Source organism: Mya arenaria, chromosome 15 (genome assembly GCF_026914265.1).
Source record: "Mya arenaria isolate MELC-2E11 chromosome 15, ASM2691426v1".
In the NCBI taxonomy this organism is placed as follows: Eukaryota; Metazoa; Mollusca; class Bivalvia; order Myida; family Myidae; genus Mya; species Mya arenaria.
This window is the reverse complement of record NC_069136.1, coordinates 30570077-30594065: the sequence shown is the minus strand read 5'-3', so window position 1 is coordinate 30594065 and position 23989 is coordinate 30570077. Positions and strand designations below refer to the sequence as shown.

Sequence of the window (23989 nt, the reverse complement as noted above, 5' to 3'; positions counted from 1 at the left end):
ACTCTCGGTCAGCAGTTGGCATTTCTGTCCGCTACACCATGATGGACAGGTATTTTTCTAGGATTCCATAAAACATACACAATTTATAATTGTGGATTTTAAGATTAAAGTTTCTAAGTCCTAGCTCAATTGTCTATTTATTGCATTGTTGTTTATGGTCACCTGACATACTGACCCCAAAATAAAAGGATTCTACTGGATTTCAGAAATGTTTTCAAAATATTGCAAGCATGAACTGGACCTAATTAGCCCTGCTGACCACAAAAACAATCAGGATCATTTACTGGTCAAGGGCAACCTTACAGTGTACAAAGGGGTCATGACAATCAACTGATGATGATATGTAGGATTATGGTGTGGACAAGGGGCTGGTCTTTCAATCAAAGTATAATAACCTCACTTCAAAGGGTGCATACAGATTAGAGTACACAAACAGCAAGCCATTACTTTATTTATTGCTCAAAAGGATTTGCATAAAAATATATTAAGGTATTTAAGTACACAAACAATGTACAAATTTGAAAAACACATATTAAAAGATGTTTATCAGATATAACAATTTTTTAATTGTGTCAAATACTCAACAAGTCAAGTCTTATACAATATACATAATAAATAAAAATACATAATTATGATTGTGTGATATACTAGTATTAACAATTTCAAACACATTGCAGATGGATGCTACTAAACACTATATTCTAATACAACAAATATGTTTTAAACCTTTCCTAGTGAAATGATGAAGACCACAAATTGTTTTGATAAATATATTTATGCATTAATTCAAACAGGCTTTTTTTATACCTTTTTCTTAGATAGCTATATTTTGACCAGCATTGATCCAATTCATTGAGGTGAAATTTTGCCTATAACACTAGTATAAAATGAATGTAAAAATATTAATATCAGTTTTGAAGAGCATTGGCAGAATTGCTATCTTGACATATATATTAATTAAAAAAACAAACTCTTAGCATAGACCCAAAGCGTTTTTGCTTAAGAATCAACTCCAAACAAAAGCATCGGTAGAACTGCTGGCATACACGCCTTATCCCCCGGCGGGGGGAAAAATCCCTCGGAATTTCTACCCATCCCCTGGTCCCCCGCCAGGGGATCCATATCCCCTGGAATTAATTTTTTTTTTTTTTTTTTTTTTTCAAAACTTGCTTAAGGTTAACAGTGGAAAGCATCAATAATATTATGAGTGTGAAATTCCATGAAGGACCATGACTAAGTCCAAAAATTATTGTAATTTGAATGTATTTCAGTATTTATTCTTATATTATAAATGCAGATATTGCGCAAATTTTCGTCGTGTAAAAATCCCCTGGTGTAATGTCAAAATCCCCTGGAATTCAGACCAAAATACCCTGGGAAGCCTCTCAGAAATATGGCATGTATGTGCTGGTCACAGACAACTTCAGAAATACAAATAAACACATCTTCACTATACAATGTAGTAAAACTCTGCTTAATAGAAAATGAAAAAAGTGGAATGTAATTCGTATAAAAAGCATTTACATTTGCATATTTGTGAAAAAATCTCACAATTTCATCTATAAGCAAGAATACTTCTACATGTAAATACAATAATGATAAAGAGTAAAAGAAAAGAAAAACATCACAGTAACAAAGAACTATAATAAAGTCACTCAAAGAAAACTAAATGAAAGAAACACAAGATTTCATTTGATAGCAAAGGTCATTTGGGACTGTCAAGTATAAACATGTAGACATGTTAATGAATGGTATCCAACATGGACTTCCATTGCAACGGACATCGCAAAAGTTCAGAAAAAGTATCTGTCATTCCACAGCCTCAGATATTTTGTTTTAGCCTTTTAAAACACTGCATAAAAACAGATATATACATGGTAATATATATTATTTGTTAATGTATAGCAAAGGGAGGCAAATGCTGCATGGTGTTTCAGTTTGTGAGGTACTCATTCCGACCTTTTCAGCAGCAAAGATGACACCAGATTCGTGAACAAATGGTTATTTGACAATATCATTGAAAAAATGTTTTTCTTACTTTTAAGTGGTGTTTGATAATTGATAAAATTAAATCTTTATATTTTTTACATCTGTATGTGATAACTGTCAGTCAGACGGACCAACCCCATTAAATACTTATTTCGACCAAGTCAAAATTTACTGGTCAGGACCGTCAAACCGATGGGTTCTGTCTGTTTCAACAGCATTCTTATAAATAAAAATATTTTTGCAACATTTTTCAATTCATATTTAATTTCATACGTTGTTTAAATACTTTACTTGGAGCTTAACATCTAGCGATTTACTTTCTATCCTTCAACAAACACCCAAAACAAGTAATGGTCCCATTAACCCTGTCATGGCACAGAACATGGTGCCAGTTACACTGTCATGACATATATCTAGTCGCAGTTACACTGTCATGACATATATCATGGTCGCAGTTACACTGTCATGAAATATATCTAGTCGCAGTTACACTGTCATGACATATATCTAGTCTCAGTTACACTGTCATGACATATTATATATCATGGTCGCAGTTACACTGTCATGACATATATCATGGTCGCAGTTACACTGTCATGACATATATCATGGTCGCAGTTACACTGTCATGACATATATCATGGTCGCAGTTACACTGTCATGACATATATCATGGTCGCAGTTACACTGTCATGACATATATCATGGTCGCAGTTACACTGCCAAGACATATATCATGGTCGCAGTTACACTGTCATGACATATATCATGGTCGCAGTTACACTTTCATGACATATATCATGGTCGCAGTTACACTTTCATGACATATAACATGGTCCCAGTTACACTTTCATGACATATAACATGGTCCCAGTTACACTTTCATGACATATAACATGGTCCCAGTTACACTTTCATGACATATAACATGGTCCCAGTTACATTTTCATGACATATAACATGGTCCCAGTTACATTTTCATGACATATAACATGGTCCCAGTTACATTTTCATGACATATAACATGGTCCCAGTTACATTTTCATGACATATAACATGGTCCCAGTTAAACTTTCATGACATATAAAGTTTCTATTGTGTAAATCAGCCGTTATATACGAACTAGACCACCCAAAATAAATCTCTCATTGACATGTGCTTCATTATCACCTAAAACAAACGTCTGTGTGCCATTACAGTATGATGTGTAAACAAAAACAAAAATTCATTTGAAGTATCGATAATTTCTGATAAACGGTGTTCAGATTAATGCTGTTTAAATGTATATTTACTGCCAATTCATTTACCAGTTTAAGTTGTTTTTGCTTTACTTGAGTAGTTGTTCAGTCTAAGCAGTAGGGAAAAGCAGTGCACAACATTCTAATGTAAGAGAAATCTATGAATTAAAGGACAAATGACTGCTTTAAAACATCTAATGATCCTTTAATAAAATGTTAAGCCTACAAGTTTATTGCTATTGGATGTAAACAGGTAGCATTGGGATTGAAACAGTTCATTCACTGTATAATAATTCACTTGTATACTAATAGTATCATAATACAAAGAAAGTTTGGACCTTGAAACTTGCATTTTTTTAAATTCACAATGTATGTTTGACTGACAAAACTTCATTTGAAGTTCTACACAGACATTTTTCTTGATGGCTCCTGCAGTGTTGTCTTACCCAACTCTTGCAGCTCAATGTCCCCTCGAATATCCGCATCCTTTAAAGCATCCTGTCGTAATAGTTCATGCCCACCATGATGACTATCAGCACGCTTGGTTAAGGATTTCTTTGGATCAGTCTTGTCACTGTCATTCTGTCTCGGGTCAGGATGATATTCTTTAGAAGGCACCTCGTTACTCACAGAGAATCCCTGTGACAGTGCCAGATTGTCTTCCAATACATTGTGTGCATTTCCCTTCTCCAAGTCAGCACTGTCAATCAAGTTTGCCTCAGCCAGAAGTTCCCCCATCCCTCCTTGTACATGCACACTCACATCCTGCCCCTTCACAGTCCCTTTACCCTGGCCTTTTTCACCTGCAGTTCCCTGTTTCTCAACATCAGAGAAGTGAACGCGTTTCATATGACCCATTGTGTTGTTGCTAAGTAATGGATTATGTTCAGTATTGTCTTCTTCAGCCTCAAACACCGTGTCATCAAGAGTAAATTCCGCTGACTTCGACTCCTGGTCTGAACTTTCCAACTCACCCGGAGAGAAATCGACAGTGACAGCCCTCCCAGCACGAAGGTTTAACTTTACATCAGAAGTTCGTCTGGTAAAAAGTTCACCTTGATTCTCATTCCATGACAATGCACGATCTAGCTTAGGACGACACATGGTACTAAGACGTTGGTTCTTCTTGTATTTCTGTCGAAGCTGACCAACCAAATGGCGATGCTCATCCTTTACATAATTCTTGTCATGGAAGTGCCTTCCAGTTTGCTGAAATACAAGATGGTCATTAGCATTGCTTATTGAAATTATGAAGATTTAAAAATTTGTACCACTTTATGAAATTGAAGGATTCAGATTTATCTGTCTTCATCGATAAAGATTGGTCACAAGTAGAAGTTGCTGCAAATTCACAGTCTATTAGCGCATGACATTACAATGTAATTATTGTTCAGGAATTACAGAACCTTTGTCAGATGTTCGTACTGGAATGAACACTTTGAATAAACATCAAAATAATCATCACAATAATCTATGTTCAGCCTTTATGTATACAGCAAGATATATTCTTTTATCATACTTTGACACAGACATTATAATTGCTCTGTCATGTTAATATGACAAATGGAAACATTCTACAAGTTGTTACAGATAAAATAGAGGTGTACCATTATGTTATTAAAATGTGCACCTCTAACTAAGTAAAACTTCAAAATATCAACCTTCAATTTTTGTGACCTTGAAGTTTCAGACCTGGGTCTTGCATGTGAAAGACAACCTCTTTATGGTGACCACGAGTGCTTAGTTACGTGATAATCCAATAATGCATGTTCAATATGTAACTAAAACAAGTTACTGGCCTATGAACACATATCATTTTGATCTGTAAGTGTGACCTTTACCTTTTGAGTCCATACCCAACACACTGCCTCATCATGGAAAACGTATGTGCTTAGCCAGTGGATATTTCTATGATGCATGCTTAAGATGGAGACTGGACAAGGTAAAGTCCGAATAAAAGAACTAATTTTAGCTAGAGTTTGACCTTTGATGTGCAGAACTGGGACTTGTGCCCAACATGCAGCCTTATCATGATGAGCATTCATTCCAACTTACTTGAAAATGCTTTAATACATGGTAAGGATTAGGACCAGAGAAGGTACAGTCCTATGAACAGTAAACATTTCAACCTTTGACCTTTAAGTGTGACCTTGACCTTTGAGGTTCAGACCTTGGTCATTATGATGAGCCTTCATGGCAAGTTATTTTGAAAATCCTAAAATGCATGGTCAAGATTCCGTCCAGATGGACAAATGCATGCACAGACAAAGGACTGCCATAGCTATATGTTTCTCTCACCGCACATGGGCTTGACAAAGATGAACGTTAATCAAGACAACAAAAACTCAAAAGTCAAAAGTATATCAATTCATTCCAACCCTTTATTTACAATTGCAAAACATACAAGGGTATAAAATATTTATTATCTCACTGGTGATTTCTCATTAACAATGTATTGCCCTAACCTGGAAGTACACTATAACTAGCCTTACAAATTAACTATTATGCAGAATTGGTAAATGTTAGATTTAGGGTAATGGTAATACTTTCTTAGTTACATTGCAATGATAAACAAATAACATAAGCTCTACAGAGGTTTTATGATAACCAACACTTCATTCACATTGAATGAGCCATAATGGGGCACTCGCAAGGGCCAGTGTTAAATTCTTATTGAGTATGTGTTGTAACTACTTTTGATACATGTAGTTTGTTATGAAGACTTAAGCTTGTCCAGTTAGCGCAGTGGTTAGCACACTCCCTCCTCACCAAGGTGACCTGGGTTCCATTCCCGGCCTGGGCGCATGTGAGTTTGGTTGGTGGTCACCAAGCCGACCAAGCGGGTACTCCGGTTTCCCCCACACTAAGACCTTAGCTGTTATCTTTACTTTAGTGTCAAAGTTATATATATATTTATAATTGTTATACTTATTTTTGAAATTTGAGTCAATTAGTCAAACAAAAAGGCACAGCAGGACGCAGTAAAGGACAGAACGATGCTGGAAAAGGGCAGCAGGGTTCCCCATCCTGCTATTCAAGTCTAGCTTGAGCACTGCGAACTGCATGAAATCAGAGGCCATGACTACAAACCATCTCAAGTCCAAGTCTAGACTCAAATTCAGAATTTTTTTTTATAAAGTAACAAATAATCATCTTTATTCCATTTCTTTTACAAAATTATATGTTAATATTAAAAAAAGCATTCAAATAATGATATAATAAAGCAAACTTCACCTTGAATGGTTTTCTAGATGGAAAGTTACAATGAAATGAAGATTTGCAGTTTTAAGTCTTGAGTCTGAACTCAGACTTGAGACTGGTTGTAATCATGGTGCCAGGACCCTCTCATCCTGTATCCAATACACTAACTGCTTGGTCATCACCACCAATAATTAGGAAAAGGGATGGGAAAATGGTTACAGTAAGAAGTTGTCAAAGGCAAATTGATAAATGTAGAAAATTGAAAATAAGCAAATAAATCATAAGAATATTGTTAAGTATAATAAGATTAGGCGGATCATTATTGTAGTTCAATTTGAATAAGCATAATATGTTGCCATGACAACCTTAGGAGCATGCATTATGAGTAAAAGCCAGTACATTTGAAGTGAAAGTGGTTTACCTCGAAGTCAAACTATTTATTATAATAAAAAATGTTTAAAATAGTCAGAATAATTCACTGAATATGTTTAATGTATTATATAATGCCCAATTAGCGTTGAAACTCACAGTCCCTTAATATAGATTGTTGAAGGCGATTGTAATCTATATAAAATGCCTATCAATCCTGTAAGTTCGGACTGTTCTCAATGTTTGCAGGCATTCAAAGCCTGAAGTACAACATTCACTGCAATCCTGCACGTACACTTATAACTTGTATCCATTACTGCGACATGAGCGTTTTCACAGTTGATATCATCAAATCAAAGTAGATTACTCAAAGAAAAGATTTCTCAATCAAGATTGGCATGCATGTTAGTGGATGAATTAATAACTGCATGAAAATAGTCCTTATAAACTGTTCATAAACTTCTTCACTCATGTGAAAATGTTAAATATGTATAGCAAAGATCACTAACAATACTGTTTTAATATCTGGCTATTGATGTTCCATGTTTGTTTAAATAAAGAATAAGGAGACACAATTTGAACACATCATCAACATGTAATATTAATAAAGTTATTAAAGTAATAAAGTTTATTCTTAAATAATAGTTGAAGCTTTTCAAGCAGATTGTATTTATATGTAGTATTGGGTGAAAATTGTACGCTCAGTCTAACATTAGAATTACCATGTTACTAAATTTCCAAATAATTCAATTGAAGCTGTTTGCTTTTGAACTTCATGTATGAAAGTTCCATATTCAATATTGTTTGTACGTTTTTTATCAATGTAAGTTTAATTGATGTTGAAAATCTTATCTTCCAAATATTTGTCAAATCTCTTGACTAGCTTGAAAGGACCAATATTATCTATAAAATATATCATGTATTTACTAAAACATGTTGTGAAATACTCTGCATACATTAATACTATATATACAAGTTCTTAAGTATGCAGTCAGTCTTGACCCTAGGAAATTTAAATATGATAATTAAAACCCTGACCCTTTTTTTAAGGCACCCTCCACTAAAACTCCTCTAATTGGGCCAATGCAGCCATAGCATTCCATAAATGTAGCAAGTGTTAAAGCAACATACAGAAAACTATACTCACATTCTCGTGCTACAGAGGAAAAGGCACAGAAATATAAATGCATATCTGGATACATGTACCACAATACAAGGATAAGGTTTCACAGAGTGGGGCATACTGTAGACTGCACTATAAGATCAATTATATTAAACAAAGCAAAAGCTGAAAGACCAAAATTATATAACAATACAAAAAGTACTAAAAAGCTAAATTGACAAGAAACACTGTAAATAGTAATAGAACAAAAAGAGACAATATTTAATCATGGCAATTATTATCTTTTCATTTGAATGTGTTTCTCTAAAATGAAATAGTTTCCGAGAGGAGCTGTCACAGGAACATGACAATGGCCCCACATTGGCCTTGTCAGAGTGATAACTTACTGTATAACATGCAGGTAATTTAAATTGTTGTAGAATAGAACAAGGAACTAACATTTGGCCCTAAGCTTAGAAAACTTTTTCATTCATTACAGCTAATCATAACACACATTCTGTGATGTTTGATCAAAATCCAATTGAAAGTGATAAAGTTGCAGCTGTACCAGGAATAATTTCTATTTGACTCCATTGATGAGGCATAAATAAAGACATTGACCTGTTTTAATGAGAGCACATATGCTACACTTGACACACTTTCCCATGCTGCTCTACAATTCTGTAAAAATTGATTGAAATCTGATTGAAAGTGGCAGATGAGACACAAATAATTCCTATAAAACCTCAGTGATGCGCCATTTTGTGTCAAGTGTGACCTTGACCATCTTTGGTGAGAGAATGAAAGCTATAGATAATTGATAATACAAGATACATAATAGGCTGAAGCTTTCTTACATTTCTAGATGTGGCTAGGGCGTCTCTCAGCATCTTCTGCACATCATATTCACCGTCTGATCTGCGAGCATTGTCAAGAGAACGCTGGGATATCAGTCGCCGACGACGGTCAACCCGCTCCTCTGTAACGAGAACAACAGTTTCCTTGACAGCAATTAAAGCACAGTATTGATCTGCTTGGGATTTAATTGAATTTGGAAAACTACCTATCCTTGTATCTGGACACAAAATGCAATAATATCTGCACTTACACCTATTTTTTAAATATACATGAATAAACAAATTTTCCATTAATGAATATTATTTACCTTCTTTTTCCAGTTGTTTCTGTTCAAAACCATTGTCCATCCCTCTCAGGCAGGCTGAACTGTCTACAGCACGACTGAAATGGGTTTAAATATCAGAGGTATATACATGATAGGATTGATATATTGTTTTATCATAATAAAAACAATTCCCCTATTTACTTTTATTTGCCCAATTGTTTTCATTGGTCTGTGGAACAACTCTGATATTTGCACCAAACATCATTTAAGATAAATTTGCTAAATGCCTCATTTTCATGATTAAGATTTAAGCTTAAAATTTAGAATTGTTTTCATTACATACAGTCATGTTAACTTGAAAGTATTATGAATCATTACTAATAGATTCTGGGCCCCACTGATCTTTAGGTAATGAATCATTACCATGTACTTACATAGAAGAAGCGACCCTGGGTGGATTCTGGGCCCCACTGATCTTCAGGTAATGAATCATTTCCATGTACTTACATAGAAGAAGCCACCCTGGGTAGATTCTGGGCTCCACATATCTTCAGGTAATGAATCATTACCATGTACTTACATAGAAGAAGCGACCCTAGGTAGATTCTGGGCCCCACTGATCTTTAGGTTATGAATCATTACCATGTACTAACATAGAAGAAGCGACCCTGAGTAGATTCTGGGCTCCACATATCTTTAGGTAATGAATCATTTCCATGTACTTACATAGAAGAAGCGACCCTGGGTAGATTCTGGGCCCCACTGATCTTTAGGTAATGAATCATTTCCATGTACTTACATAGAAGAAGCGACCCTGGGTAGATTCTGGGCTCCACTGATCTTTAGGTAATGAATCATTACCATGTACTTACATAGAAGAAGCGACCCTGGGTAGATTCTTGGGCCCACTGATCTTCAGGTAATGAATCATTACCATGTACTTACATAGAAGAAGCGACCCTGGGCAGATTCTGGGCTCCACATATCTTCAGGTAATGAATCATTACCATGTACTTACATAGAAGAAGTGACCTGGGCAGATTCTGGGCTCCACATATCTTTAGGTAATAAATCATTACTATGTACTTACATAGAAGAAGCGACCTGGGCAGATTCTGGGCTCCACATATCTTCAGGTAATGAATCATTACCATGTACTTACATAGAAGAAGCGACCTGGGCAGATTCTGGGCTCCACATATCTTCAGGTAATGAATCATTTCCATGTACTTACATAGAAGAAGCGACCCTGGGTAGATTCTGGGCCCCACTGATCTTTAGGTAATGAATCATTACCATGTACTTACATAGAAGAAGCGACCCTGGGTAGATTCTGGGCTCCACTGATCTTCAGGTAATGAATCATTACCATGTACTTACATAGAAGAAGCGACCCTGGGTAGATTCTGGGCTCCACTGATCTTCAGGTAATGAATCATTTCCATGTACTTACATAGAAGAAGCAACCCTGAGTAGATTCTGGGCTCCACATATCTTTAGGTAATGAATCATTTCCATGTACTTACATAGAAGAAGCGACCCTGGGTAGATTCTGGGCTCCACAGATCTTTAGGTAATGAATCATTACCATGTACTTACATAGAAGAAGCGACCCTGGGCAGATTCTGGGCTCCACAGATCTTCAGGTAATGAATCATTACCATGTACTTACATAGAAGAAGCGACCTGGGCAGATTCTGGGCTCCACATATCTTTAGGTAATAAATCATTACTATGTACTTACATAGAAGAAGCGACCTGGGCAGATTCTGGGCTCCACATATCTTCAGGTAATGAATCATTACCATGTACTTACATAGAAGAAGCGACCTGGGCAGATTCTGGGCTCCACATATCTTCAGGTAATGAATCATTTCCATGTACTTACATAGAAGAAGCAACCCTGGGTAGATTCTGGGCCCCACAGATCTTCAGGTAATGAATCATTTCCATGTACTTACATAGAAGAAGAGACCCTGGGTAGATTCTGGGTCCCACTGATCTTTAGGTAATGAATCATTACCATGTACTTACATAGAAGAAGCAACCCTGGGTAGATTCTGGGCCCCACAGATCTTCAGGTAATGAATCATTACCATGTACTTACATAAAAGAAGCAACCCTGGGTAGATTCTGGGCTCCACAGATCTTCAGGTAATGAATCATTTCCATGTACTTACATAGAAGAAGCAACCCTGGGTAGATTCTGGGATCCACAGATCTTTAGGTAATGAATCATTACCATGTACTTACATAGAAGAAGCGACCCTGGGCAGATTCTGGGCTCCACAGATCTTTAGGTAATGAATCATTACCATGTACTTACATAGAAGAAGCGACCCTGGGCAGATTCTGGGCTCCACAGATCTTCAGGTAATGAATCATTACCATGTACTTACATAGAAGAAGCGACCCTGGGTAGATTCTGGGCTCCACAGATCTCTAGGTAATGAATCATTACCATGTACTTACAAAGAAGAAGCGACCCTGGGTAGATTCTGGGCTCCACAGATCTTTAGGTAATGAATCATTACCATGTACTTACATAGAAGAAGCAACCCTGGGCAGATTCTGGGCTCCACAGATCTTTAGGTAATGAATCATTTCCATGTACTTACAAAAAAGAAGCGACCCTGGGCAGATTCTGGGCCCCACTGATCTTTAGGTAATGAATCATTACCATGTACTTACATAGAAGAAGCGACCCTGGGCTGATTCTGGGCTCCACAGATCTTCAGGTAATGAATCATTACCATGTACTTACATAGAAGAAGCAACTCTGGGCAGATTCTGGGCTCCACATATCTTCAGGTAATGAATCATTACCATGTACTTACATAGAAGAAGCAACCCTGGGCAGATTCTGGGCCCCACTGATCTTTAGGTAATGAATCATTACCATGTACTTACATAGAAGAAGCGACCCTGGGTAGATTCTGGGCTCCACAGATCTTCAGGTAATGAATCATTTCCATGTACTTACATAGAAGAAGCGACCCTGGGTAGATTCTGGGCTCCACAGATCTTCAGGTAATGAATCATTTCCATGTACTTACATAGAAGAAGCGACCCTGGGCAGATTCTGGGCTCCACAGATCTTCAGGTAATGAATCATTACCATGTACTTACATAGAAGAAGCTACCCTGGGCAGATTCTGGGCCCCACTGATCTTCAGGTAATGAATCATTTCCATGTACTTACATAGAAGAAGCGACCCTGGGTAGATTCTGGGCCCCACTGATCTTCAGGTAATGAATCATTACCATGTACTTACATAGAAGAAGCGACCCTGGGCAGATTCTGGGCTCCACAGATCTTTAGGTAATGAATCATTACCATGTACTTACATAGAAGAAGCGACCCTGGGTAGATTCTGGGCTCCACAGATCTTCAGGTAATGAATCATTACCATGTACTTACATAGAAGAAGCGACCCTGGGCAGATTCTGGGCTCCACAGATCTTCAGGTAATGAATTATTACCATGTACTTACATAGAAGAAGCGACCCTAAGTAGATTCTGGGCCCCACAGATCTTCAGGTAATGAATCATTTCCATGTACTTACATAGAAGAAGCAACCCTAGGTAGATTCTGGGCTCCACATATCTTCAGGTAATCAATCATTACCATGTACTTACATAGAAGAAGCAACCCTGGGCAGATTCTTGGCTCCACAGATCTTCAGGTAATGAATCATTTCCATGTACTTACATAGAAGAAGCGACCTGGGCAAATTCTGTGCCCCCCAGATCTTCAGGTAATGAATCATTACCATGTACTTACATAGAAGAAGCGACCCTGGGTAGATTCTGGGCTCCACATATCTTCAGATAATAAATCATTACCATGTACTTACATAGAAGAAGTGACCCTGGGTAGATTCTGGGCCCCACTGATCTTCAGGTAATGAATCATTACCATGTACTTACATAGAAGAAGCGACCCTAGGTAGATTCTGGGCTCCACATATCTTCAGGTAATGAATCATTTCCATGAACTTACATAGAAGAAGCAACCTTGGGTAGATTCTGGGCTCCACAGATCTTCAGGTAATCAATCATTACCATGTACTTACATAGAAGAAGCGACCCTGGGCAGATTCTGGGCTCCACAGATCTTCAGGTAATGAATCATTTCCATCTACTTACATAGAAGAAGCGACCCTGGGTAGATTCTGGGCTCCACAGATCTTCAGGTAATGAATCATTTCCATGTACTTACATAGAAGAAGCAACCCTTGGTAGATTCTGGGCCCCACTGATCTTCAGGCAATGAATCATTTCCATGTACTTACATAGAAGAAGCAACCCTGGGTAGATTCTGGGCCCCACTGATCTTCAGGTAATGAATCATTTCCATGAACTTACATAGAAGAAGCAACCCTGGGCAGATTCTGGGCTCCACAGATCCTCAAGTTCTTGTAGTGTTCTCTAAAATGAGACAGTTCTTCATGAAGACCACGCTTTTATTTCTAAGTACCAAATACATAATATTTTGGTGTTTTACAAACAAAATCAGAAACTTCTGTCATTATAAATGACAATTTCATTTTTACTTATACCAATTAATAACACATTTCATTTTTCTTATTGGACTGAGAGCAGCTAGAGAAGGCAAGGCAAGAAAAAAATTGGAAAAAAATATCTTAACATTAATAATATCTCTTTGGAAGAAATGTAAAACTGTATGTATATAAATGTCTGGATCTGCACAATCTAAAAGAGGTCAATCTTTGTATATATGGCAATTATACTTAACCAAAAACAAAAAGCTTGACTAGACACGGCCTGCAAATCAAACCCGCCGATCGATACCAAACTGACCCATTAGCAACCATTATAGGTGGGGCTTATCAGTTGCCATGGCATCAGACAAACTGCACTTACTGACAATAGTGTAATATGCTGTCTTGTATGTATTTATTCTAGCATACTAGAAGAAATTGCTGGATTGGTAAAAAGTTTGAAATTGACCTGTATTTTATATAAGTTTTAAACATGTGTACTAAAAACCTGTTTAATCGAAATGTACCTGTCACAAGTTTTTGTCCATACACCAAATTCATTGAGAAGGGCCCATAATTCTGTAAAATATTTGCAGTTAAAAAACAAATTAAAATTTGACTTGTATTTTATGGTGCTAAACATCTTTACCATATTTTTAGTTATGGTTTTATAGTTTTAAAATCAAAAATGGCCATAACTCCAATAAATATAAAATTAGTGGTTTGTACCCAATACCAATTTTGACATGAAAGTAATGGTGTTAAACATGTGTATCAAATATGAGTTCCATTTGTAAACCTTTTCAAGGGTAATAGTACGGACATAGTATTTTTGGCAACTTTTAAGTTGAAAAAGGGCTTACGGCCAAAAGTGGTTTGTAAGGCAAGTCAAACTTTACCTTTATTTTATAGTGGTAAACATATGTATCAAATAAAACATCAATAGGTACAGCACACAGACCAGTATATGAGATTAACTATTGTGTATGTATAGCACACAGACCAGCATATGAGATTAACTAGTGTGTATGTACAGCACATAGACCAGTATATGAGATTAACTATTGTGTATGTATAGCACACAGACCAGTATGAGGTTAACTATTGTGTATGTATAGCACACAGACCAGTATATGAGATTAACTAGTGTGTATGTATAGCACACAGACCAGTATATGAGGTTAACTATTGTGTATGTATAGCACACAGACCAGCATATGAGGTTAACTAGTGTGTATGTATAGCACACAGACCAGCATATGAGGTTAACTAGTGTGTATGTATAGCACACAGACCAGCATATGAGGTTAACTAGTGTGTATGTATAGCACACAGACCAGCATATGAGGTTAACTAGTGTGTATGTATAGCACACAGACCAGTATATGAGATTAACTAGTGTGTATGTATAGCACACAGACCAGTATATGAGGTTAACTAGTGTGTATGTATAGCACACAGACCAGTATATGAGATTAACTATTGTGTATGTATAGCACACAGACCAGCATATGAGGTTAACTATTGTGTATGTATAGCACACAGACCAGTATATGAGATAAACTAGTGTGTATGTATAGCACACACACCAGTATATGAGATTAACTAGTGTGTATGTATAGCACACAGACCAGCATATGAGGTTAACTATTGTGTATGTATAGCACACAGACCAGTATATGAGATTAACTATTGTGTATGTACAGCACACAGACCAGCATATGAGGTTAACTATTGTGTATGTATAGCACACAGACCAGTATATGAGATTAACTATTGTGTATGTACAGCACACAGACCAGCATATGAGGTTAACTATTGAGTGTGCATAGCACACAGACCAGCATATGAGGTTAACTAGTGTGTATGTATAGCACACAGACCAGCATATGAGGTTAACTATTGAGTGTGCATAGCACACAGACCAGTATATGAGGTTAACTATTGTGTATGTATAGCACACAGACCAGTATGAGGTTAACTAGTGTGTATGTATAGCACACAGACCAGTATATGAGGTTAACTAGTGTGTATGTATAGCACACAGACCAGTATGAGGTTAACTATTGAGTGTGCATAGCACACAGACCAGTATGAGGTTAACTAGTGTGTATGTATAGCACACAGACCAGTATGAGGTTAACTAGTGTGTATGTACAGCACACAGACCAGTATATGAGGTTAACTAGTGTGTATGTACAGCACATAGACCAGTATATGAGGTTAACTAGTGTGTATGTATAGCACACAAACCAGCATATGAGGTTAACTATTGTGTATGTATAGCACACAGACCAGCATACGAGGTTAACTAGTGTGTATGTATAGCACACAAACCAGTATATGAGGTTAACTATTGAGTGTGCATAGCACACAGACCAGCATATTAGGTTAACTATTGAGTGTGCATAGCACACAGACCAGCATATGAGGTTTACTATTGTGTATGTACAGCACACAGACCAGCATATTAGGTTAACTATTGAGTGTGCATAGCACACAGACCAGCATATGAGGTTTACTATTGTGTATGTACAGCACACAGACCAGCATATGAGGTTAACTATTGAGTGTGCATAGCACACAGACCAGCATATGAGGTTTACTAGTGTGTATGTATAGCACACAGACCAGCATATGAGGTTAACTATTGAGTGTGCATAGCACACAGACCAGTATATGAGGTTAACTATTGTGTATGAATAGCACACAGACCAGTATGAGGTTAACTAGTGTGTATGTATAGCACACAGACCAGTATGAGGTTAACTAGTGTGTATGTATAGCACACATACCAGTATATGAGGTTAACTAGTGTGTATGTATAGCACACAGACCAGTATATGAGGTTTACTATATGAGGTTAACTAGTGTGTATGTATAGCACACAGACCAGTATATGAGGTTAACTATTGTGTATGTATAGCACACAGACCAGCATATGAGGTTTACTAGTGTGTATGTATAGCACACAAACCAGTATATGAGGTTAACTATTGAGTGTGCATAGCACACAGACCAGCATATTAGGTTAACTATTGAGTGTGCATAGCACACAGACCAGCATATGAGGTTTACTATTGTGTATGTACAGCACACAGACCAGCATATTAGGTTAACTATTGAGTGTGCATAGCACACAGACCAGCATATGATGTTTACTATTGTGTATGTACAGCACACAGACAAGCATATGAGGTTTACTATTGTGTATGTATAGCACACAAACCAGTATATGAGGTTAACTATTGAATGTGCATAGCACACAGACCAGCATATTAGGTTAACTATTGAGTGTGCATAGCACACAGACCAGCATATGAGGTTTACTATTGTGTATGTACAGCACACAGACAAGCATATGAGGTTTACTATTGTGTATGTATAGCACACAGACCAGTATATGAGGCTAACTATTGTGTATGTATAGCACACAGACCAGTATTTGAAGTTTACCATAATGTATAACACAGATACCAATATATGAGGTTTACTATTGTGTATGTATAGTGCAAAGACCAGTATTTGAAGTTTACTATGTTAAATGTTAAAACAGAAACCAGTATGAGGTTTACTATTGTGTATGTATAACACAGACCAGTATATGAGGTTTACTATTGTGTTTGTATAACACATAGACCAATATATGAGGTTTTCTTTTATGTATGTATCACACAGGGTGACCTACTTCATCATGAGTTTCTCATAGTATTTGTTGAGTTCTTCCACATCACACTCGTTCGCATCACGTAGCAGCAACGGGCGGAAAAATTTGTTGTCCAGGTTGTCAAATTTCTCCTGAAATCAAACCATAATTTTCCTTGACAAGTAAAAAATTAAAACAGTTGACATCTTTCTTTTAAATATACATATAAACTTAACAAGGCAACATGTCTTCCAAGTTTCATTTTAATATACTGATAGTATTTTAGTTATGACTATGGTTTAAAAATGCACAAACATCAATGTTGATGCAAAAAAAACAATAGCACCAAAGCATGGTGTATCATTGATGTGCAACCTTTTTTCATTAGAAACTCACTAGATCAAAATGACTTGTTAACACTCATACAGACTTACTGCTAATGAAAACCAAGTTTTTGTTTTTAATTCAAGAACTAGAAATGTGTCCACATGACATGGCTACTCACTTAACCCTTTGCATGCTGGGTAAATTGTCGTCTGCTCAAAAATGTTGTCTCGTTTATTCCAAATTTCTTTCAATTTACTTAAAACTTTGGGGATATATTGACTGAGTGTCAAACAGCTTGGAACCTGACCAGGCGCCGAGTTACTCAGCGTCTGGTCTGGTTCCAAGCTGTTTGCAAAGCCTTTAAAATCGCCATCAGCAGCTTAAGGGTTAATTATCTATCCGATGAATGTTAGAACCAGAGTCGGTGCATTGGAAATTGTGAATGAGGATTTGGCACAAAAATATTTTCATTATAGCTAATAGAGAATAAACAAAGGTCATAGTTGTGGTTTAGCTGTACACAGCACATGATGCTTGATCATTTGTGAAATTCTCTAAATGGTGCAAGAGGAGTAAAACAGACAGATGTTTTCACCAAACTCAATAATTTTTACAATATAACGAAGGGCTTGCCTTAAAAAAAGTCATGAGTTAATACCCGTTAAAAACCTCCTGAGGAAGTGTTTGCCTGACTTTCATGTATGTATACTTGCCTGACTTTTCAGTACACGTAAGTTTTAACATAAGACATGCTTTGAGGTACATGTGCCTGTCTTTTCAGTACATATAAGTTATAACCTATCACATAACTTGAGGAGGTGATTACCTGACTTTCCCATACACATAAGATATATACAATCACATACCTTGAGGTAGTGGCATGCATGACTTTCCCATTCATATAAGTAATAACCCATCACATACATTGAAATAATACTTGCCTGACTGTTCCATATATATAAGTTTATGCCCATGTAAATCAATTATTACACATCAAATGCTGAGGTTAGCCTGACTTTTTCCATATGTTGGCCATTCCAATTATATACTCTTGAGGTAGTGCTTGCCTTGCTTTCCCATACATAAGTTATAACCATTCACATACTCTGAGGTAGTGCTTGCCTGGCTTTCCCATACATAAGTAATTACCCTTCACATACCCTGAGGTAGTGCTTGCCTTGCTTTCCCATACATAAGTTATTACCCTTCACATACCCTGAGGTAGTGTTTGCCTTGCTTTCCCATACATAAGTAATTACCCTTCACATACTCTGAGGTAGTGTTTGCCTTGCTTTCCCATACATAAGTAATTACCCTTCACATACTCTGAGGTAGTGTTTGCCTTGCTTTCCCATACATAAGTTATTACCCTTCACATACCCTGGAGTAGTGCTTGCCTTGCTTTCCCATACATAAGTTATTACCCTTCACATACCCTGAGGTAGTGTTTGCCTTGCTTTCCCATACATAAGTAATTACCCTTCACATACCCTGAGGTAGTGTTTGCCTTGCTTTCCCATACATAAGTAATTACCCTTCACATACCCTGAGGTAGTGTTTGCCTTGCTTTCCCATACATAAGTTATTACCCTTCACATACCCTGAGGTAGTGCTTGCCTTGCTTTCCCATACTTAAGTTATTACCCTTCACATACCCTGAGGTAGTGTTTGCCTTGCTTTCCCATACATAAGTAATTACCCTTCACATACCCTGAGGTAGTGTTTGCCTTGCTTTCCCATACATAAGTTATTACCCTTCACATACTCTGAGGAAGTGTTTGCCTTGCTTTCCCATACATAAGTTATTACCCTTCACATACTCTGAGGTAGTGTTTGCCAGATGTTCCAACTACCTCCTCTATACCAGCCATTAGATGGTCCGTGATCTGAAACGATCAATGTTCATAAAAACTCAAAATTCAATAGCAATAAATAAAAATTTGCTCTTTTCATCATTGAAAATGTAATAAATCTTTAAGTATAACTTTTTGGTGGTTATATTTTAATGCACTATTTTAAGAATTTATAGTAAAGTTCTGTTTTTAAAACTATACAAGGTTACGATTAATTTTTAGAAAAAATATGTATGTGGTTTTTCGCTTTGAACAACATAGATAACTAAATTTCAGTTCAATCCAAGCAAACTTATCTCTCCATCCACACTTGTAAATGTAACATAGCAAACCCAAGCAATCTGCCCTCTACGACCATTAAATGTAATATACTAACACTGTTGTATGTTACATACCCTGCCCAACATTCACAATGCTATATATTATATACTTACATGTTGGTTGAGTTCCTGATACATGATCATATCCTTAGTGCTGTCATTGAGTGAGATCCGCATCTTCTTCACCAGCCACTTGATTGTCCCACCCTACAACACATTACACGTATAACTACAACATGCCTACGTTATTGAAATAATCATTGGAACCTTAAAGTCTTGCAAGTACTTTGTGCGAGTTAGACTTAACATTGTCCTAAAGCCAGAGCCTGCCTGTCCTCTAAACATCTCAACCATCTGACCTCCAATCCTGACAGGTCAAATAACTGCATCAAACCATCTAGATGCGCACATATGTAGCTAGATGTTGTGTACTTTCAGACGGCCATTATCAAGCATCAACCATCACAAGTATCAAATAATAAATAAATTCTAACCTAAAGCAATTGATTTTACAAATTCTGATTCTCATTTCAAAGAAAAAGAAAGCAACAAACATGCAGTTAACATTGAATTTATAATACCTGTATGAACACTGTAAAGAAAATGATGACAAGGGTTGTTGTGATGAACATGTTTTTCATCGGGAATTCTTTCTCACTCAGCAGTGCCACCAGGGAGAAACAAACAGCACCACGTAGGCCTCCATAACTCTGTAAGTAAAGACATACCCAATAATAACTAGTTGAGGGCGAGATAATTTTGTTGCTTCCACTCCAATTACTACAAATTACTTCCAATGTAACACATACGCATAGCCAGAAAAAAATCATAACAAAATTGTTGTTTTTTTTGTAGCTGTATTGCTGTTTTTTATTTAAGTTCATGCAAAACTCTTCATATTTGCATGGAGCTCTTAACATCTAATCATTGGTCATGGAAACATGTAAACTTCTACCAGGAACAATCTTCCATGTGTAAAATGACTTGATATCCTGGTCCGGGGACAGAGTAAAATCTGCACTTACAATCATGAACATCTCATCCAGCTTGATCTTCCTGACCCTGTGTCTGTCACACCTGTTGATGGACCACGAGATGCCAAATGTTACTGAAAATCAATGTAAATGTTATGTTAACTTCACTGAAAAAAAAATCAAGTTCAGGTGCACATAATGTTTTTGTTCAAAGTTTAACACCTAAATGCGCATTGAAATATAAAGTTATTCAGAGTGTTTTCTTAAATTGAAGTCGAGATGTCCTTTGGAACCAAGCTAAACTTTGAGTACCGTATATACACCAAAAACTAAATGCCAACATGACCACAATGAAGTAAGCTTACTTTGTGCAATTTGTGCTTTGTGTCTGTCCAACTACAATGCATTGTGTGTTTATCATATTGTAAAACCAATGTTTCTCTTAATTACTTCTTCATTATTTGAATATTCAAAGATAAAGAAGTTTTTATATATAATTTTTTGGTGCGTCTTTTTGAAGCAAAATGAAAATTGTGACAAAAAAAAAAGATTTTTTTTAATAGTACATTTTTCCTCTTTCCAATAACATTGTATTTTAACGAAAAACCATGTAAAGAAATATAGGACAAATTAGGTAAATGTAAGACCTAAATGTATATCACAAGGTGAAAACGACAGTTAAATATAGTTTTTTAGAAAACCATGCTTAATCCTTTAGCGCATGTATACGAGATAGGCCGACATAGCTCATTAGCAGATGTATACGCATCTGGCCGACCGTATCCATTACTGGATGTAAACGCATCACCCACATATTTCAATAGGGTCATTTTGATATTTCAATTGTGCATCTTTCTTTTTGTAAACAATATCCCGGATGATTATAAAAGTAAAGTTTAACCTTTTGTGTATTGATTTTCCCTTGAAAATATCGTCTGCTAAAATTAGAAGGTATTTATACTCCCAATTGCAGGTGTGATATCCCATTGTGACGTAATAAGACCACGAGCAGAGTACTGTATGGAAAATCCCCCAAATTCATTGATGCGTAAATCATTAAATATATTACGTCAGTTTAGTTTACCATTAAAATAGAGATTGTATTTATTTAAAGGGAATATTTTGTTAACAAACAATAGAAACAATTAGTAGCTGAGAAAATGATGAGTAAATTTTCTGTGAAGCTGATAGATGTCCAGCATGGTTCTGGCCGTAAAATAGGTCAGGTAAACACATTTGTGCAAGCGTTTGATGATCTATATCGTTTTATTCATATCGGAAAAACATATTCTGTATATTATACACAAGAACATCAATGTCAGCTTTTTAATCCAGATGGGTCTTTTTTATAATAGGGGTAATCAAATTTAGAGCATTTTATTACCCTTTGATTTAATGCAATTATGACATTTCAAAGAAATGTTACAATTCCATCTCGGAAATGCATTCACAGATTAAATAAAATAATTTAGTATTTCATCATTGACACCATTTATTAGATAATTTAATTATCATTAAAAAATGTATTCACATCAAAAAGATTTGGCCACAATTATTTGGAGTAATATTGATTTTAACCCTTTAGCACATAGACAAGTGGCCAGATTACACCTCCCAGTCAATAGCCATCTTACTGATAAGCAGTCCTTATCTGCATAGGTACTTTTCTGGATATTTGAAAATGAGAAAATGAATACAGCAGCATGACCTTAAAATCAATGTTACTCCAAATAATTGTGTCCAAATCTTTTTTATGTGAATTCATTACAGACATACAGGTCTTATTACGTCACAATGGGATATCACACCTGCGATTGGGAGTATAAACACCTTCTCAATTTAGCAGACGATATTTTCAAGGGAAAATCAATACACAAAAGGTTAAACTTTAATTTTATAAACATCCGGGATATTGTTTACAAAAAGAAAGATGCAAAATTGAAATAATGAAATGACCCTTTTGAAATATGCGGGCCATGCGTTTACATCCAGTAATGGATACGGTCGGCCAAATGCGTATACATCTGGTAATGAGCTATGTCGGCCTATCTCGTATACATGCGCTAAAGGGTTAAGGTCATACTGCTGTATTCATTTGCTCATTTTCAAATCTCCTAAAAGTACCTATTCAGATAAGGACTGCCTATCAGTAAGTTGGCTATTGACTGGGAGGTGTAATCTGGCCACTTGTCTATGTGCTAAAGGGTTAACAGTATGTGATTGTAACATCATTTTGGAAATTGTGTCCCAGCCTGTGCAGGCTGACCTTTCAATTGGGATGTGAAATCTGGCTAAAACTTCAAAACAATAAAAATATCAAATTGATATTTACATTGTTTGGAATAGTGAAAAATATTTTTTATTTCATTGATAAATCACTACTAGAAAACATATAATAAATGGGTATATCAACTCACTTATAAATCTATACACAACACACAGCAATAAGGTCCAGAGCACAAAGCCTGTATTCCAAACATGGTGTGTAGTTACTGTCTTCAATCCCAGAAACAGGAAAATGATTATCTCACTGGTGTTACTGAAAACATTGAACAATGTAAACACAACCAAACATGATAGATCGTAATATTCTGTTACCCGATTAAGTGTCTTGGTGAATACTCATTTGTCAACTTGCTGAAAGTGCCAATATATAAGTTAAACCATTACAAGGGACTATATTACAGTTTTAATTTTGGCAACCATTTTTAAAGCCTGATAAAGTTAAGTAATGTTTTTAATTTACTTATACACATCACAAGCTGCAACTGCCAGATACTCATTTGAACAAATTGTAGAAAAGCTTCAACTCATTTAATTCTCAATAGCGGCTTTCAACTTTTAAGCCAGATGTGGCAAATGTTTGTTTTTTGGAAACAGGGATTTTTCTTTAAGTCTCACTGAGGATGTGACAGGATGTACCTTTATAGGTGTAGGCAGACAGGCCTCAGCAAGGAGTGACTTATGTGACCAGATTCATCATTCTAGAGTCACGCTAACATGGGTTTTAGCGAGCACCAAAGCTAACATAGAGAAACTGGTGTTTCAAATCAACAAGTAAAACTACCTGATGACCTTGGCGAAGAACTTGACAGCCAGTTTTGACTTGTTGGTGATGTTTTTGAAGGCATACTGCACCTGTGTTAGCCCACATCCTATAATACTGTAGGGCAGAGGGAATAATATATTTGAATGTTTCATGTCTTTCACATTCATTAATTTAATACAAATAACAAAATAACATCTAGCCAAACCAAAGTGGTCTAGAAAACATGTATTCAACAAGAGAGCCCCAACACATCTTACAATGAACACCATTGTATACTAGGTTCTTGCTGGGT

At 36.3% G+C, this 23989-nt stretch overlaps 1 protein-coding gene across 4 annotated transcripts in view; it reads right to left on the bottom strand.

Moving 5' to 3' along the window:
- Positions 1-441: 441 nt before the first annotated feature.
- Positions 442-23989, bottom strand: part of LOC128219825 (sodium/hydrogen exchanger 4-like) — a 61568-nt gene continuing 38020 nt past the window's right edge. For all 4 annotated transcript variants that reach the window (XM_052927887.1, XM_052927890.1, XM_052927888.1 and 1 more), the window contains 11 exons: positions 23716-23811; positions 23066-23187; positions 20700-20782; positions 20256-20384; positions 19789-19881; positions 19322-19387; positions 17217-17326; positions 13392-13454; positions 9065-9138; positions 8757-8878; positions 442-4436 (listed from right to left, as the gene is read on the bottom strand). In XM_052927887.1, coding sequence (XP_052783847.1) covers positions 3630-4436; positions 8757-8878; positions 9065-9138; positions 13392-13454; positions 17217-17326; positions 19322-19387; positions 19789-19881; positions 20256-20384; positions 20700-20782; positions 23066-23187; positions 23716-23811 — 1765 coding nt within the window. In that variant the 3' untranslated portion in view covers positions 442-3629. The remainder of the gene's footprint in view (positions 4437-8756; positions 8879-9064; positions 9139-13391; positions 13455-17216; positions 17327-19321; positions 19388-19788; positions 19882-20255; positions 20385-20699; positions 20783-23065; positions 23188-23715; positions 23812-23989) is intronic.